The 18645-nt window shown below is 47.4% G+C and overlaps 1 protein-coding gene across 2 annotated transcripts in view; it reads left to right on the plus strand.

Moving 5' to 3' along the window:
• The window catches only part of RNF168 (ring finger protein 168), a 107467-nt gene that overhangs the window by 52370 nt on the left and 36452 nt on the right, over positions 1-18645 (plus strand). For both annotated transcript variants that reach the window (XM_085634184.1, XM_085634183.1), the window contains exons 5-6: positions 5689-5819; positions 9143-9227. In XM_085634184.1, the coding sequence (XP_085490310.1) occupies positions 5689-5819; positions 9143-9227 (216 nt within the window). The remainder of the gene's footprint in view (positions 1-5688; positions 5820-9142; positions 9228-18645) is intronic.

Raw genomic sequence — 18645 nt, forward strand, 5'->3', positions numbered from 1 at the left:
GCCTCCAGTTCTACCTCTTCTCCCTGGGGTTGAGGTGGTCCTTGTGTTCCTTGAGGCTTTAGGGCGCTGTTGGGCAGTTCTCCCTTGGTTGGGCTTAGGTTTTCCTGGCCTTTCCCTTCTTGTCCCTGTGACATGTTCCCTGCTGGGGCCCTGTGTCTCTCCTGGTGGGGAGGCTCTCTCGCAGGCCCTCCTCCCTTCTGGGTATGGCTAAGGTATCTATTCTACGTTAAGGAATCTGCGGCTAGTAGTCTCTATCAGATGTACAAGTTACTTACCTTCGGTAACGATGTATCTGGTAGAGACGATTCTAGCCGCAGATTTCTTCACGACCTGCATTTCCTCCTCGTTCTGCGAGGACCCTCTGTTTGGGTTTCTGCAGTCGCCTCCCTCTGGGTGACTCGTCTTCTGTGGGTGTCCTCTTCGTTTCTCTCGGTCAGGCATCCCTCCAGCTGGTTTCTCTCCAGCGTGAGGGCCTACTTTTGCTCCTTCCCTTTGGTGTTAGAGTTTCTGATCCGCAACCGGCCTTCCTTGTTAGGGGTTCTTTTACCTGTCCTTTGACTTCCCGCTCTTTTCAGAGGTTGTGGCCCTCCTTGGCGGTGTAGTCTGCGGAGGGATTGCTGTCGCTCCTCTGTTCCTTCCCCTTGTTTTTGCAGTTTCTCTTTCTCTCCTCTCTCCACGGTTCCTCAGTGGTGCACTGCTATGGCCTGCTGTTGTCGGCTTCTGATGCCTTGGTGCCCCCTGGGTGATGTTTCTCTGGTTTTTTTCGCGCACTGTTCCCATGCTCTTCTGTTTTGTTGTGATGGCTCCGTGTTGTGGTGCGGAAATGTTCTCCGAAGCAAACTGACGTCAGCGCGCCGGGGTCGGGCTTATGTGACCTCGCTGACGTCACGCCTGCGGAGGACGTCGGGCGGAGTCTCGTGGTTCCGCCCCACGGCGCGCAGAGTTTCCGGGTCCACTCTCGCGCCTTGGGATAATTCTACTTTAAAGAATCTGCAGCTGGAATCGTCTCTACCAGATACATCATTACAGAAGGTAAGTAACTTGTACTTCATGCAGAACATGTGTATGTACATCAAGACATGCTACAAATGGAAAATGTTACACTGTAAGCTTCTGTTCATAGCATGTAGTATTGTATATTCACATGCACCCACCCTCCACCTCAGAGGCATGTGGCTGTGATCACAGATCTTTCTCTTTACTAAATAACTTCCTTTACACGTGCACATGTCAACCATACTTTCTTTACTCCCCAATCCATACTACTCTCACCCACTGTATGAAAAACAATCTAACATGGAGTTGGTGCCCTTGCACATTTCCAACGAATGGTGGAGTCAGGTCATCTTGTGACATGAAAGACTTTCTTTGAAGACAAACTTGCAATTATCCGGGCCCAACAGTAGATGGCAGCAGTATGCAAAGCATGTGAATCTACAGCATTACACGCTATAAATAGATGCTTACAGGATACATAACAATTTTTTTCTGGTGGATACTTAATCTTCCCTCAAATTCCCCACCACTCTACCTCCTCACCAATGAGCTAGTGGCGTGAATATTAAGATCCCAAGATTTTAGACATGCCTTATGGTGTGTTTGTTGCTGTCAGTTCTCCTCTGCATTCTACGATGGGGCAAGAGATCAATATCAAACTGACACTAATCTGCCTGTTGGTGCTTAAAATCCCCGGTCATGACACGTCTGGAGCAGTATTGGGCCACTTGGCTTTGCTCGAGAATCATTGCTGAGGAAAGGTTTTCTGGATCCGTGTGAAGCATGGAAGGAGTATTCATAAGAAGGGAAATCTGCAGGAATATTATGCATCAGTCAAAAACCTAGTTACCAAAAGCAAAGTCACTTTTCCTTTTGTTAATTGCATTTGGTGCCCTTTGGCTGAGAAGAGTTGCCCCTAAATGGACCCATCACAGCTTCCCCTGAGAAAATCTGAGACGGTGGCACCAGATATATCTTGAACCTCCTTTCCAACCATTGGCAGTTTCCTTTTTCTCGAAGTACAAAGTGCTTGAATACTTGTGTGGTGAATACTTTATTTATTAAACTGAGTTGAGGCCTTTGACCCTGTCACCAGGCAGGTCGCTCCCCTCACCGCCACGCAGCCCCCTGTGTGACCGGTGCTCGCTGCTCTGCCACCCGGGCTCCTCCCGCATCGCTGGTAATCCTGCTTTGTCGCCCTTTGCCTCCTATCCATTTTGACTTTTGATTTCTGTACCCCCGCTCTCCCTATTGGCGTTGTTACTGTCGTTGCTCTCTGCCCCTGTGTTTTCGCAACCCCCGTTGACCGTTTTCCGTCGTGCCCCCTTGCCTCCCATTCACCGCCCCGCTCCCGCCTCACAGCTGCTCCTTCCTCCCTTCTGCCCCTCATATGGAGGCCGTGCAGCGGGCGCGCCAAAGGCAAGCCCGTCTGCTCCCGTCCGCGCCGGGACCGCACCCAGCGCCAGAACCCCGCCGCCCTCAACGCACTCAACACTGGTTGACCTGCCACCAAGCCACCCCAAAGCGCACCCATGGACCCTTCACCTGCCAAGCCTGCAAATTCACCTGCCTCAGAACCTCCCCCCCCCCCCCCCCCCCTCCCCCTCCCCCTGCCCGCCGGACAAATCAACAACCATCTCCTCAAATGCATCCTCCTCAACACCCGCTCCATCCACAATCACGCCATCGAACTTTGGGACCTCCTCGACACAACAGCACCAGACGTCGCCTTCCTCACTGAAACCTGGATGAACGCATCCTCGGCCCCCGACATAGCCATAGCCTTCCCGGAAGGCTACAAGATCACCCGGAAGGACCGCATCAACCAAACTGGAGGAGGAATCGCCTTCGTCTACAAGAACACACTCAACATCACGACCAACACCGAAGACACACTCTCTGCCGCCGAACACCTACACTTCCAGATTCACACCAACCCCAAGACCACCCTTAGAGGAACGCTCATCTACAGACCCCGGGCCCGCGCACACAATTCAGCGAAACCATCACCGACTTCATCAGCCCGCACGCCCTATCCTCACCAGAATACATCCTCCTGAGGGACCTGAACTTCCACCTGGAGAACAACAGCGACAACAACACCACCACCATGCTCGACAACCTCGCCAACCTCGGACTCAAGCAACTGGTGAACACCCACCTCGCTGGCCACACGCTTGACCCCATCTTCTCCGCTAGCAACCACGTCTCCTTCAGCCACTCCACTGAACTACACTGGACTGACCACAGATGCATCCACTTCACCTTCCAAAAGAATACATCCCACCACCGTACGCAACAAATCACCCGCAGAAACTGGAGCAAAATCACCACAGGCCAGCTCCTCTCATCGCTGAGCCTGAACCCGCCAGCAAACACCGCTGACACCAACGAAGCAGCCCACAACCTCGCACAGTGGATCACCAACTGCGCCGACGACCTCTCACCACTGAAGAACCCCACAGGCATGACCGGCAACAGGAAAACCTCATGGTTCACAGACGCCCTCAAAGAATCAAAGAAATCCTGCCGTACCCTCGAAAAAACCTGGCGCCACGAACGGACTACAGGAAACATGACAGCCCTCAAGAACGCCACTCGCGAACACCACCAGTTGATCCACACCACCAAAAGGTCATCATTCAAAAAGCGGCTCGACAGCTACACCCACAGCAGCAAGGAACTCTTCAGCATCGTCAAAGAGTTCTCCAACCCCAGCGCCACCAACAACGACATCACACAGTCACAAGACCTCTGCAACTCCCACGCTACACACTTCCGCTGCAAGATCGCAGACATACACGATGGCTTCGGACCCCTGACTTCGCCTCCAGTCACCAAACCAACGACGCCCACCACCACCCTCAGCGCCTGGACCCCCATCAGCACTGAAGACACCACCCTCGTCATGAACACCATCCACTCTGGCTCCCCCTCTGACCCATGCCCACCTCATATCTTCAACAAAGCCGACACCATCATTGCACCCCACCTCCGGAATGTCATAAACAACTCCTTCACGTCCGCCACCTTCCCTGAGAGCTGGAAGTGCGCAGAAATCAACGCCCTTCTGAAAAAACCCCAAAGACCTCAAGAACTTCCGCCCCATCTCTCTTCTGCCATTCCCGGCCAAAGTCACTGAGAAGACCGTCAATAAACAGCTGTATGCATTCCGCGAGGCAAACAACTCGCTCGACCCGTCCCAGTCCGGTTTTCGAGCAAACCACAGCACCGAGACCGCCCTCATCGCAGCCACCGACTACATCAGGACCCTGATGGACAACGGAGAAACAACCGCTCTCATCCTCCTAGACCTCTGGGCAGCCTTTGATCTTATGCCATCGCACCCTAATAACCCGCCTCCTCAACACTGGAATCCAAGGAAAGGCCCTGGACTGGATCACCTCGTTCCTCTCCGATAGAGCCCAGAGAGTCCGCCTCCCTCCCTTCCGCTCAGAGGCCACCAAGATCATCTGCGGCGTACCCCAAGGCTCCTCGCTCAGCCCAACCCTCTTCAATATCTACATGAGCCCCCTCGCTGCCATCGCACGCAGACACAACATCAACATCATCTCCTACGCCGACGACACCCAGCTGATACTCTCCCTCACCAAAGACCCAGCCACCGCCAAAACCAACCTCCAGGAAGGGATGAAAGACGTCGCAGAATGGATGAAGCTCAGTCGCCTGAAGCTTAACTCAGACAAAACTGAAGTCCTCATCCTCGGACAATCCCCATCTGCCTGGGACGACTCCTGGTGGCACACAGCGCTGGGCACCGCACCGACACCCACGAACCATGCACGCAACCTGGTATTCATCCTGGACTCTTCCCTCACAATGACCAAGCAAGTCAACGCCGTCTCATACTCGTGCTTCAACACCCTGCGCATGCTCCGAAAAATCTTCAGGTGGATCCCCACCGAAACCAGAAAGACGGTCACCCAGGCCCTCGTCACCAGCCGACTGGACTACGGAAACGCGCTATACGCAGGAACCACTGCCAAACTTCAGAAACGACTCCAACGCATACAGAATGCCTCCGCACGACTCATCCTCGACATCCCTCGACACAGCCACATATCCGCCCACCTAAGAAACCTGCACTGGCTCCCCGTCAGCAAGAGGATCACGTTCAGGCTCCTCACCCACGCACACAAAGCGCTCCACTACATGGGCCCCGAATACCTCAACAGCCGCCTCTCGTTCTCCACCCCCACCCGCCACCTCCGCTCCGCCAACCTCTCCCTCGCCACCGTCCCACGGATACGCAGAACCACCACCGGAGGAAGATCGTTCTCCTACCTGGCTGCCAGGTCATGGAACTCCCTCCCCGCACACCTACGACTGACACAGGACCATCTCACCTTCAGGAAACACCTCAAGACCTGGCTATTCGAGCAGTAGCAGCACCCCCCACCCCAGCGCCTTGAGACCCTCGCGGGTGAGTAGCGCGCTATATAAATGTACTGATTGATTGATTGATTGGCCCTTTATAGCCATAATTTGAATTGAAAAAAATGATCAAATTAAAAATGGTTTGAGTCCATAACTGGTTTTACAATACAGCCGTAGCAGAAACATTTTACAAGATCTAACTTGGCACTGCTGACAATAAGGCCACTGTGTACTGAAAATGTAAGTTTGGTTGGGAGTGTTAATCCCTCTACTTATTGTTTTCCTTCCTTGTAGGCTTCCAGTGGAGAGTCCAGCTGCAGATCTCCTGAAAAGGGCTCTCCTGTCTCCAATCCTGCCAGACCTACATCATCCAAGTCCTGTAGAGAAACAAAAAAACAAAGCAAGCATACTGGAGATATACAAAGGTGAGGAGTCTACTAAGTCGTGTGATGAGAAATTAATCTGCCTCTGAGGAAACTGCTGTTCACCGATGTGCTCCTTGTGAACTTTCTCTCTTCAGGAAACCTTTAAACAAATAAAGAAAGATAAGCCTCTGGTTCCAAAATGTACGTGCAAATTGTCTTGTACTTTTGCACCACACATGAGGAACGTGTGTGCTTATTTCTTGTTAATAACTTTTTAGCTTTAATTGAAAAATTATTTTGAAATTGTAAATCCGGCTTGTTTCGGGGACAAGAGAGCATATTTGCTCACCACTCAGTTGCTTACAATTGGAGGCTGAGCGGCTGTACAACACGGCCCACCTACCCATCTCATCATGTGCTCGGTCTCTTCCTCCTTCCTTACCTTCTGTCTGATTATAGAGCAAGGAGTTATCATTGTCTAAATGCCAGGCCTCTTCCCAGTTTTTTAATCTTTTGTTCAGTTACTAGTGTTCAGTATTTTCAGTCCCTGTTGTGTGCGGGGTTGCTGGCATGTCAGTGAACTCCTGAAGATTGTTAACCTCTTGCAGACTTTGGAACCATTGTTTTAAGATTTGGTTCCTTTGTTCTAGCAATTCTACTGACAGAATGACCGAGATGGAAGCCTTTTACGAGGCACTTTCAGTCCCTCGCATAGTCTGAGTGGCCTTGTATTGGGGATCTGACAGAGACAAACTTGTGACTGAGTGCCTGCCAGAGATATCTTGGGGTATCAAACTGGGCTGTGCTTCAGGTTCTCATATGGCCTTACACTGTGGTCCTATTCAAGATGCCTTTATGCCGTACACTAGGTTTATGCTTGGAGAGGCCTAGCAGCCTTTCCATGGTCTTGTACCAATATGTTTAGCCCTTGCACCATTTGTTTTCTTTTTCTTTTCATTACCAACCTTTGTCTCTTGAACCCAAGTGCCAGGGCCCAAAGGTTTGCCCAAAAGCCCAAGGACTGTTATTTGTCAGCATGCCAAATAAGTAGGCTGCATAGTCTAAGCTCTGCCTCCTGACTCTTTAATCTACCACAAGACACTCCCTTATCCATTATCTCACTCTTGCAGGCTCCTGCTTTCTTTCTGTCACCCTTTTTCTGTCTTTCTTTTCCTTCTTCCTCCCTTGTGTGTTTTTCATTCTCTTGCTCGGTCAGTCTTATGAGGAGAAATAAGTGCCAGTCCCCACAAATGAGCACCTCTGAGCCCCACCTGCAACCACTGGCTCAAATTAAGCACTAGTTCTAAGCTGATCCTTGGTCTTTGCATTGAGGTACCACCTGAGTTGTTCTTGCATCCTACAGTAGACCCACTCCTTGATAGCGATAACTGTCAATTTAGTGTCTACAGGATTTACCACTGGATCTCTGTGCCCGCCTAGATCCTCCTTGGATTGTTGTCTCTGAAATTGCTTTCACCACTGAACTGGTGCAGAAAGAATGAGAGAATTGCGAGGAATTGTTTAAGCAGGAGGTATAGAGATTCTGAAAACCTTTTGGCTTTTAACGGTGCATACTAGAAAAGCTCTGTTGATTTATTTCATATCAAATGAGCAGTAGAAATGAGGGACAGGGAAATGGGTTAGATCTTCCATTGATCAAGATCTCTGAGCGGAGAGGTATAGAAGAGGCTTAGGGGTGCACAGGTGTGTAGCTGGACATTACTGGGATTGATGGAAGACTGATACTTTAGAAAGGCATTGAGAACAATATTATGATGAGCAATAAGAATACTGTTCAGGTTGATAAAAAAAATAGACATGGGGCACCAGAGCCAAGCATGGGTTCTGACTGGTAAATTGCTGTGGTCCAGACCTCAGTATTATGTCGAAGCTCAGGCATTCAGGTGTATTCACATGCACTTGACGATCAGGATACTTGAAGAGTCCCTGGCAAGTAGTCCTGAAACTTGGAAATCTGCAGCTAGGGGCAGTGGCAAAAAATGCAGCAGTATGAAGAGTAGCAGATGTCTGAAGCAACCAGAGTATCTTTCCACCCTTACTAATTTTGTATTCCCTATGAGCTGCCTCCCATCCGTAATACCTTTGTGCCTTATCTTTTTATTTTGCTTAAATTCATCTTGTTTTTTCACTTTTCTCTGCCTTTCATAGCCCACATTTTACCAATACAGCTACTGCATTATACCTCACTTTCAAGTTTTAAACTGAATCTTGTGACTGCCAAGAATACAGGCAGGCTATATGCAGTTCCGGGGTAAAAGGTGGTGTATTTTTCAGGAGGCAACATATCTTCCTACTCTAGGTTTACTTCTGCTTGTTTTAGCTGCTCACCTGCCTACTTTCCCAACACCAGGATCTACAATACTTGCCTAAATGCAACACTCCCAAGTCCTCTTGTCTTGGTTAGCAGTCACCTTCTTCGTTGCGCTGTCACTGACCTAGGTGTGGTTCCCTACAGAGCCGATCTCTTCGGAAAGAGAAGAGTTGTTCAACCTAAATTCCCAAAAGTAGAATGGAACATTGTTGCCACCCATTAAGTTTCTCAGAGGAGGGCTTTGGGAGGAAGGCACAGGTAGCGCTTAGCTGGACCAGACACCCCTAATAGATTAAAATAGCTATCAGTTTGACACACTGGGCAGGCAGTGGGCCCCTGCAAGTTGCTGGTAGTAATTATAAGCCAAGAATTTTTGGTGTCTGCTGAACAGCCTTTACCCTTGGGGATACTTCTGAATGGCGATTAGGAATATGATATGCTGGTAACTGTTTCATTTTGACATCTATCCCAGAAGCCTTTCTGCTTTCCTAAACCCTACAGACATTGTGGAGTCGTTTTGAGTCCTTCAGTATGCCAGTCTTGTTCCTCCTCTGTGTCTCCTACCCAACTTCCTTATAAGACAAAATGTTAAATGCTCTTGATGCTGCAACTCTTCAGAGTAATCATAGTGATGTTGAACCCTAGGCAATTCTGGTTTCTTCCTTCGCCATCAGGATCAGGTATCTATACCCCCGCTGATAGCACCGGTTAGTCTTTAAAACCCAGTAAAACTATTTTAGATTGACACTAGATGATAAAAGATCTGTGAATGTTTAACAGTTGCTAAGCAAAAACCATTGTTACAGGTAACCTTTTTGCGGAGTACGTCTCTACTAGGATGCAGTGGAAATTAACTGGGCTGTCTGTAGTTGGGATGGAATTAGGCAAAAAATGTGACGGATGTATTTGAAATATTAGTTTGAGCATGGCATTCTCATGAATTTTCAGAGAACTACTTATTTTCAGGTGTTTTCCATGCTGTGTTAAAGAGGATCAACTGCTGTTACTTAATTAACATGTTTCACTAACTGTGAAGCCTTAATTTCTGCAGATTCCTGTCACCGGTTCATAATGGCAGCTCTTCTTCATTTCTTTCATCTGAGGTTCGAAATGAAAGCACAAAGCAAGAATCTGTGGTAATGTATAGATCTTTAAATTCTATGACCTTTCGAGTGAGCCAATTGGTAGCCCCATCGATGACAATAAATAGTCTTCTGATCACTTTTACCATAACATAAAAGTAATTTCTGTAGCATCTTGTGCGTTGTCTAGGTAAGCATCTAACCAATTTTTAAATGGGCCATAGGCAGTGCTAGACTGCATGGAAAGGCTTTGCATCAAAAGAGACTGTGGTAAACAATCTTTTTGATAATTTAATAAATTGGTATGATTTTCCTACCTTGCATGGCTATCAAAATAAATACAAATTAAATAGGTTACTATAAGTGGGCACAATCCATGTAATAAGTCAAATTAGCCATAGCCAGCTAAACACAAAAGTTTGGAATAACACTTTGAGGCTTGGGGAAAGCACAACTTTGCGCACAAATATGGTTCAAAGTGTGGGTGCATCGCTTGAAAGAGCTTCGTACCAGCTTTCACTAAAATATTCATGTTAGGGCAATGAATTCTCTGTGTATGTTTCCCCCATCCTCCCCTGGTTCTTACCGTAGCCAAGACATTAAGTAGTTAATCTACGATGGATATTTGGCTCCATGATTCGGATAGACATGGAGACACAGTCAAGGCTTTACACAAAAAAGTATATGTAAGGAGGTCACAACTTTATCACAGTTGGAATAAAGTTGTAAATCTCCAGGCAAGTGTCAGGTTTTTGTAAAGACGCTTCACTAAGATCTCAGAATGTAAATGCTTAAAAATTGAACCAATCAATATATACAATAAAATATAACGTAATGTTTACAACCTGAGGCAACAGTTTTGTCATTTCTCCAGCACTGGATCTTTCATAGACCTGGAAGTTCTGATGTCTCTAGTCTGAGTCCACCTTAACCCAGTTTTCTACTGTGTCATGTGTGAGGCAGTTTGAGAAGAGCTCTTCTTTAACCTCTGTCTAATTTTATTTTGGATTGGCCATGACCTCTACTTCATTTTCCTTAGATCGCCTTCCCTTCAGCTTTCAGTAAAGTTGTTTTTAATGAATTGTTGGTGTTTTATCCACATTACTGGCCCACAGGGACTTCTGCCTGCGACCAACTTACACTATGTTTGATAGTGAGAAAAGCTGTCTCTTCAAGCCCTGTTCAAAGTGTGGGCAGGAGAAGATCTACACTGATGGTCTGCATGATCACTGTATTTATTATCTTTATGCTACTTATGTTCTAATCCTACGGCTGGAGAAGATGGGTTTGGTTTAAATCCTTCTCCAGTAGGAAATCTAGACAGCACACCGTGTGTCAGTGATAAGAGAGGGCAAAAATGATCTGTTGTATTAACCATTGAAGTGCTATTCCGCCATTTATGCTGAAGTCATAGACCCGGACCCTTTTCAAGTCTATAAAGCTTTATAACGTAGTGATTTTACTGAACAATAAAGATATACCTTTTGTGTTGATTAACACTACTCAATTGAGTTTGTATACATACTACAATGAACCAAAGAAAAAATTGAAAAAAGCATAAATTTCAAGTATCACAGCACATAAACTGAACTGTTTTATTGTTTGAATCTTTTTCAAAATTAAAAAAGGTAATTACATCAATTTAAGAACACTTTTCATTATATATCTGTGATAAAGCGCCATCTTTCTTGCATGGTATGCCCCCACTTTTTGCTGAATGTACTTTGACAGAGTGTGCCCTGGACACCTGCCAATCAGGTGCCCAGGGCCTATGTTCCTTTCCCTAAAACACTAAACCCAAATTGGCAAACCCTGGCCACATGTCAGCCCCTGGTAAATGGTACCCAGGGCCTTGTGACCAGGGATGGCCTCTAAGAGCTGCAGCACTCATTGTGCCACCCTTAGAGGCCCTGTACCCTTACACACACACACACAGGCTGCCCTTGCAGGCTGGCGTTCTGGGTACAAGACAAAAGAGAGTCGACATGGCACACAATCCTGTGTGCCATGCCCACCACCTACACTGCCATGGCATACATCAGCCACCCCTCTAGCTGGGTGCCCTATGCCAGTGGTGTGGGCGCAGGAGCCCTGTGCCCCTACAGTACCCAGGTCCATTCCTGGGCACTGTAAGTGCAGTGCTGCCAGTTAAGAGTACATGGTGCTGAGAGCTCGTCAAACACGAACTCCACAGCACCATAATGGCAACACTGAAGACTGAGAAGTTTGGTATCAAACTTCTCAGCACATTAAACCCACACTAATGCCAGCGTGGGATTTAATGTACCAAGCACCCCAGAGGGTATCTTAGAGGTGCCCCCTAAAACCTAACCTACAATCCACGTCTGTTCTGAGGCTGCCTAGGCTGCCTCACAGCAGACATGTTGCTGGACCCCTGGGTAGGAGAGCCCCTGCTCTCCTGGGCCAGCAGCAATGCACATCCTGGGCGAGGTGCTAAATCTCCTCCCCCAGGATGGGCAGGGGGAAGCTTCAAAGGCATGCCGCCTCTGTGAGCTTCCCCAGGCCACTGCAACCCCCCACTCTGGCGGGAAGCTTGGCCGGAAACCCCAAATAAGGACCGGGGGATGTGCTAGCCTGCCAACCACACCCCTCAGGTGGGGGAGGCGAGGTGAAGCACATCTCCGGGCTCTCGCCATCTTGAAGATGGGAAGCCCTCCTCAATCAGGACTTGGCTACTGCCCCCCTCCCACAGGAGAGGCAGGATAGGGGTTGTACCCACCCCAGGACAGGGACCCATTTTTCCCTGCCCTTCACCTACCTGTAACGCCCCTAAATCTAGTATTTAGGGGCACCCTGAACCTTCCTTCCCCAGATTCCAGATTCCAAAATCCGAAGAAGAGCTAGAAGAAAGAAGACTTGCCCTGCAGCTGCTAAGAGGAAGACATCAACTGCTTTGGCCCCAGCCCTACCGGCCTGTCGACCCTCGAACCTGCTCCTGCTCCAACCCGGCATCTCTTGTGGCCAGCAACTTCACAAACCCCAGAGGACCTGGCTACCTGTTGACTCTTAAGCCCCCTGGGACTCCCATGAGTAGAGGCTCTACTCAAAATCTACTTCTAATCCCTGGCAGCCGCCCGGATCCGCGAACCCAGCACATTCTGCACCAGCCAAGCCTGACCTGTGCCGGAGTGAACAAAGACCACGAGGACGACCCTATGACGACTGTGACCCAGAGTCCGACACCCAAGGACCTCCCTCGACACTCCCGAAGAAGCCTGCAGCCTCAGAACCAGGTGCCCTCCCAACCGCGATCAACAGAGGATAAGATTTCCCGACACCAAAAGGCACCCGGTGCCCCACGGCCCCCTGTGCCCAATCCCGGGGTACCTACCTATCCTCCAACTACCCAACTTACCTCTCGAAGTGGTGGTAGCACCTGAAGAATCTTCGTCCCCGAGCTTGCAGTCTTTTTCTAAACCGGAGCTTTCCCATTGAAATCAATTGAGCGCCCGAAGGCTCAAAAGCACCCTGCACCCAGCCGCCTGAGTGGCCCTGGCAGTGCAACCTCTACACCTATCTACTTCCCCACTTGCCCTGAGTAAGTGACCAGGAGCCCAGCTCCCAAAGCCGTGTGACCTGCTAGTCAGCAGCCACCAACCAAGGCCCCCCTACCTCTCATAGGATAACATTGGGCCTAACTCCCTCTGCACCCGGCCGCCCTTGTGCCGCTGAGGGTGAACCAACTGTAGCTACCTGACCCGGGGAGACCCCCGAGTCTATGCCCAGAACCTTAACTCTGCCAGTCGAGTACTTGCCTTTAAACCAATAACTCAATTTTCTCCATAGGGTAACATTGACTGTTTTTTCCTGAAATTTCTTCTAAGTGTGGACTTTTCAAAACTTTAAATATTCACCAAAAATCAGCCAAGTAGCGAAATTACTCACCTGCTATTAGGTGAGCTCCCAGTGCTGGATCTTGTTGCCCAGCACTGACTCGGGAAAAATACTTACAACTGTACTTACCAGTAACCCAATTTTCTCCCAAAGGAAATCATTGACTGTTTTTCTGTGAAATTTCTTCTAAGTGTCAATTTCTGCAAACTTTAAATATTCTTAAAAAATCGTATAATTTCTGAAAATGTAATTATTTACCTGTTTTGTATAAAGGTCCCCGTACTGAGTCTAGGCACCCAGTACTGGATTACAAAAGTAACGAGAACATACTATACCTGCAACTTGAATTTTCTGCCATAGGGAATCATTGACTGTTTTCTATGAAATATTTTTTAAGCGTCGACTTTTAAAATAGCAAAATATTGTCTAAAAATCATCACAGTAATTAAGTCAACTGTTATCACTTGATTCCAAGTACTGACCCAGGACTGAATCTAGGATCCAGTCCTGGAATTCCAAAAGTAATCTATTGCAAATAACTTGAAACTTCCATTGAACTCTATGCATTATTGTGTTTAAAATTGTGTTGCCTATTGCAACCACTTGTAACTTTCTACAAAAGCCAACTGCATATTGTAAAAGTATTTATATAAAGCATCTCATTCTGAGAAAGTATATGTTCGAGGCATATGAGCTGCAAGATTACACACTGTGCATAGATCGCCATCTGGTGTTGGGCCCGGATGTTTGCAGTTGTTTTTTCTCTTGGAAGTCACGAGGTATGTGACTCCTCCTTTGGATCGTATTGCGCATGGGCTTCGGCTCCATCCTCAGTTTTTTTTTCGCCATCGGGCTCGGATGGGATCTTCGCGCTCCGGTTCCGAACAGTTTCCAGTTCCTCTATCGACGCGCAATCCTCACCCCATTCGCGGTATTGTTTTCGATTGTGATCTCCACACTCAACGCGGCTCTCATCGATCAAGACCTTCGATTCCAGCCATCGACGATAGCCTTCGGGCCTACCCAGGCTCCGGTCCTGGCTAATGGAAAGGACTCCTTTCAAGAAGTGCCCTCAATGTGGGTCCAAATTCCCCCACACCGACCTTCACAAAGTCTGTAACCTCTGCCTCTTCCCTGAACACGTGGCTCGAGACTGTCCGGCGTGCAAGTCCTTCCGGTTGAGACCGAAGGGCGAGAAGAACCATGGCACACTCGTCGGCGACGATTCCAGATGACATCTTTGGGGAAGGCGTCGAAGCTCCAGAAGGACAACACACCGGCGAGGGCCTAGTCAGCGCCTCCGAAGAAGACGATTGAGGACATCACTCCGGCACAGAGGGTGGTGAGTACCGAAGTCGTCTCCTAGCCTAGCATGTCCCAGGAGTCCAAAACACTATGGCAGATTTGCTCAGCAGACAAACACAACAACTCCACGAGTGGGAACTCCACCCGCAAGTTCTTCACCCGTACTTTCAAATGTGGGGGCATCCACACATGGACCTCTTCGCCACCCACAAACGCCAAATGCCCAAGCTTCGCCGCCAGATGTCCACACCCATTGTCCAAAGGCAATGCGATATGGATAAACTGGTCAGGCAGATTTGCATACGCTTTTCCGCCTCTCCCACTCATTCCATTAGTGGTGCGCAAACTACAACACTACTCCCTCGCGCTAATCCTAGTAGCTCCAACTTGGGCCAGACAACCGTGGTACACCACACTGCTGGAACTATCTGTAGTATCGCACCAAAAGTTACACCTCTTAACCCAGAACCATGGAGAGATCAGGCACCCGGACCCAGCTCAGCTCAACCTTGCGATCTGGCTCCTGAAATCCTAGAATTCGGTTATCTAAATCTTCCCCCTGACTGCATGAACGTCATTAAAGAAGCTAGGTGACCCACCACTAGAGCGTGCTACGCGGCCAAGTGGAGACGTTTTGTTGTGTATTGTCACAACAATACCATCAATCCCCTAGATGTGTCCATTCAACACATCATAGGCTATTTACTACACCTACAAAGATGCAATCTAGCCTATACGTCCATTAGACTGCACCTTGCAGCCATAGCAGCTTATCTACAAAACAGGCAACATCAATCACTTTTTAGAGTACCTGCCATTAAAGCTTTCATGGAAGGCCTCAAAAGAAAAATTCCCCCCCAGAGTGCCACCCTCACCTGTGTGGAACTTAAATATTGTTCTCACCAGACTAATGGGACCTCCCTCTGAACCTCTACACAAATGTGAATTTCAATTCCGAACATGGAAAACAGCCTTTCTTGTAGCCATCAATTCCCTCAGAAGGGTCAGTGAGATACAATCACTTGCCATTCAAGAACCTTTTCTCCAAATGCACCATAACAAGGTTGTTCTCCGTTCTAACCCAAAAATTTTTCCCTAAAGTCATTTCTCCTTTTCACCTAAACCAATCTGTAGAACTACCAGTATTCTTCTCGCAACCGCAGACCGTTGCAGAAAGAGCTCTTCACACATTAGATGTCAAACGAGCCTTACTCTACTACATCGAGAGAACACAACCTTTTCGTAAGACCAAACAACTGTTTGTCTCTTTCTCACCACCACACAAAGGCAACCCCATCTCCAAGTCAGGGATAGCTAGGTGGATTGTCAAATGCATTCAGATTTGCTACCACAAAGCAAAACGAACGCTATCCGTTCCCCCCTAAAGCCCACTGTACACGTAAAATAAGGGCTTCAATGGCATTTCTAGGGAACATCCCATTAGATGATAGCTGCAGAGCAGCTACATGGTCAACACCGCACACTTTCACTAAACACTATTGTGTAGATGTGCAAACTAAGCAACAGGCTAGTGTTGGCCTGGCTGTACTCCAAACATTATTTCAAACCACTGCGACAGATACGGGTGGTCGCCGCTAAGGATGGGTGCTGCTATATAATCTATGCACAGTGTGTAATCTGCAGCTCATATGCCTCGAACGGCAAATGCTACTTACCAGTATGCATCTGTTATTGGCATGTAGAGCTGCAGATCTACACACGCCCACCCGCCTCGCCGGCTACCTTCATCTGTTCCAGTTTATCTTATTTAGATACAACACACATGGGCATCTTCATTGTTATTACTACGCTCCATCTTTCCCTGCTGGCGAAAAACAATCTGAGGATTGAGCCGAAGCCCATGCGCAATACGATCCAAAGGAGGAGTCACATACCTCGTGACTTCCAAAGACTTTCCAAGAGGAAAAACCACTGCAAACATCCGCGCCCAACACCAGATGGCGATCTATGTACAGTGTGTAGATCTGCAGCTCTACATGCCAAGAACAGATGCATACTGGTAAGTAGCATTTGCCTTAAATACCTATTGTTGGTTCTAAAATAAAACTAGCATATATTTCTTTATATATAAACCATTGGCCTAGAGTTCAGTTATTGAGTGTGTGAGACTATTTTCTGACTGAGTGTGTGCAACAAATGCTTTACACTCCTGATACTGCCTTACTGCTCGACCAAGCTAACACTTTAGAGAGTAAGGTTATATCTAACTTTAGCCTCTGCCAAACCTCTGGGTACTGTGGACTTTGTACACCCTGTACCTATTTGGGAACAGTATATACAGAGCCGCTTTCTCACATTGGTGGATCAGCGGTGGGATACAAACTTGCATTTGTTGGACTACTTGGTTACCATCTGATCACACGACAGAACTCTTAAAATTGCCTTTAGAATTCTGATTGGTCTGTTCCAAAAATACTAAGTCTTGCTACGGCCTTTCTTAAGTCCCATTTGAATTTTTGCTGGAGATGAAACTCAAAGGGCCTGTACATAATAAGCAATGTTTCATACTAAGCATATATTTACAGTGGAAGTTAAATGAATGAACAGAAACCTATACACATATGACAAAATGGTTCATAATTACAGAAGAAAAGATCAAAGCCATTTCATATCATGTTACATAAATGAAATTGTTGTGAATAAAAGGTGATAATGTTTCCCTGGAAGTGTTCAAAGAAGTCTGTTCTCTATGAATAGTTCTACTTTAAGCATATTACTTTGCCATAAAAAGAGAAATTTCAAATTTAGAGAAAAAAAAGAATTGTATGAGAAAAGTTCCAAGGTTTTTCTTTGTTTTGAAAAATGAAGGCAAAATTCATAGCTTTCCCGGTACACTGTGAGCCGAATCAAAAGTCAGTGTAAGGGGCTGGTGAAAACATGAAATCCTCTATTCCTGTAGACAAAAGATCGTCTACCGATGTCGGTGATAGTTGGAATACCTTGTTTAGAAGATTAACTGCGCATGGATTTGAAGCATCGTCAATAGCAATGTTCCTTTCCGATGTTACCTGTGTGCCCGTTGATCCATCTCGTACCTCAGCAGTAGTATGTTGCATCTGTGAGATCTCAACGAATGCCGTCATCAGGATTGGTAGCCTCTGGGGACAACACAGAGCATGGGCAGTTATCAATACTCTACTGGACCCGATATCAGTTGGCATAACTGATGGTAGTGTTAGACCGACGTCTAGCACGCATTCTTCACCGCATAGCAGGCAGCGTAGAACAGGTAAGATGCAATCTTGCCAGATTGGTCTGAATGACAGAAACCATGTGGTATTTAATTCTCGTAGAGGTAAGCCCAAAAGTTGTACTATGCGCTCACAACACTTTCTCCAAGGTGCTAGGAGTGACGCTGGTGGATTGGCTTGCCATAGCGTAGTTGTAGGAATAAAAACAGGATTCCTGCAACGAGTGCTAGAAATAGCGGCAGACCACCAAACACCGAGTGCACAAAGTTTGGAATGATTCCGAGGACTGCTTGAAAAGGTGTTAACAGTCCTGAACATATGGTCTTGATTACATGCACAATACCGCTCGTATCGGACATGTTTAAGATGCGTCCCAACATTTCTGTGAAATGTGTAGGGCAGTTTGTACTTCACAGAGCCTGTATCTCAGCCGAAGTCCTTGCAATTTGTAGATCATAGGTTGCTTTGGCCAAGGTCAAAGGCACGGTTTGTTGTAAAAGAATGGCTTTCCTTCTGCTTAAAGTATCAATTCGTATTGAAGAGATGTTCAGTGAAGGCCATAAAGGCGACTCCCTGACTGTGTCTATTTGGGGGAACAAGACTTGCATACAGCAAGTGACCCTGGAACCAACCGTTACCAGATATGGGATGCCTGGCAACAATCCACAACAGCTCTGATCATTCAACATGAGGTAACTCCCATTTGAAAGTTGGCCAAACGTTGGATTAATCACAGTGGCTGGTGAACCTTGCAGGTGGCAGGATAACTTTGCAGTAGAACCGCTACAGGCCCCGTGTAAACTAATATCCCGACATATGAGTGAACCGCTCAGTGCATTTTCACAGCGTGTACTGCTAAGAAACACTTCACGCCCCCCGCTCCAATGTGTGTGTAAGGTAAATCCCAGGCTGTCTTGATGTATTCTTTACCCAACCTTTCATATTTGCCTGCTTGCATTTGTTTGAGGCAATACTGAAAATGGAAAGTTGTAACAGGCAGAGTTATTTTGCCATAAATGATCCATTCTGTAGCTGTTTTTTCTGCTACCGTTAATAGCAATTCTTCCAGTTTTTCAATGCTCAGCACTGTATACTTTGCT

Source organism: Triturus cristatus, chromosome 11 (assembly GCF_964204655.1).
Source record: "Triturus cristatus chromosome 11, aTriCri1.1, whole genome shotgun sequence".
In the NCBI taxonomy this organism is placed as follows: domain Eukaryota; kingdom Metazoa; phylum Chordata; class Amphibia; order Caudata; family Salamandridae; genus Triturus; species Triturus cristatus.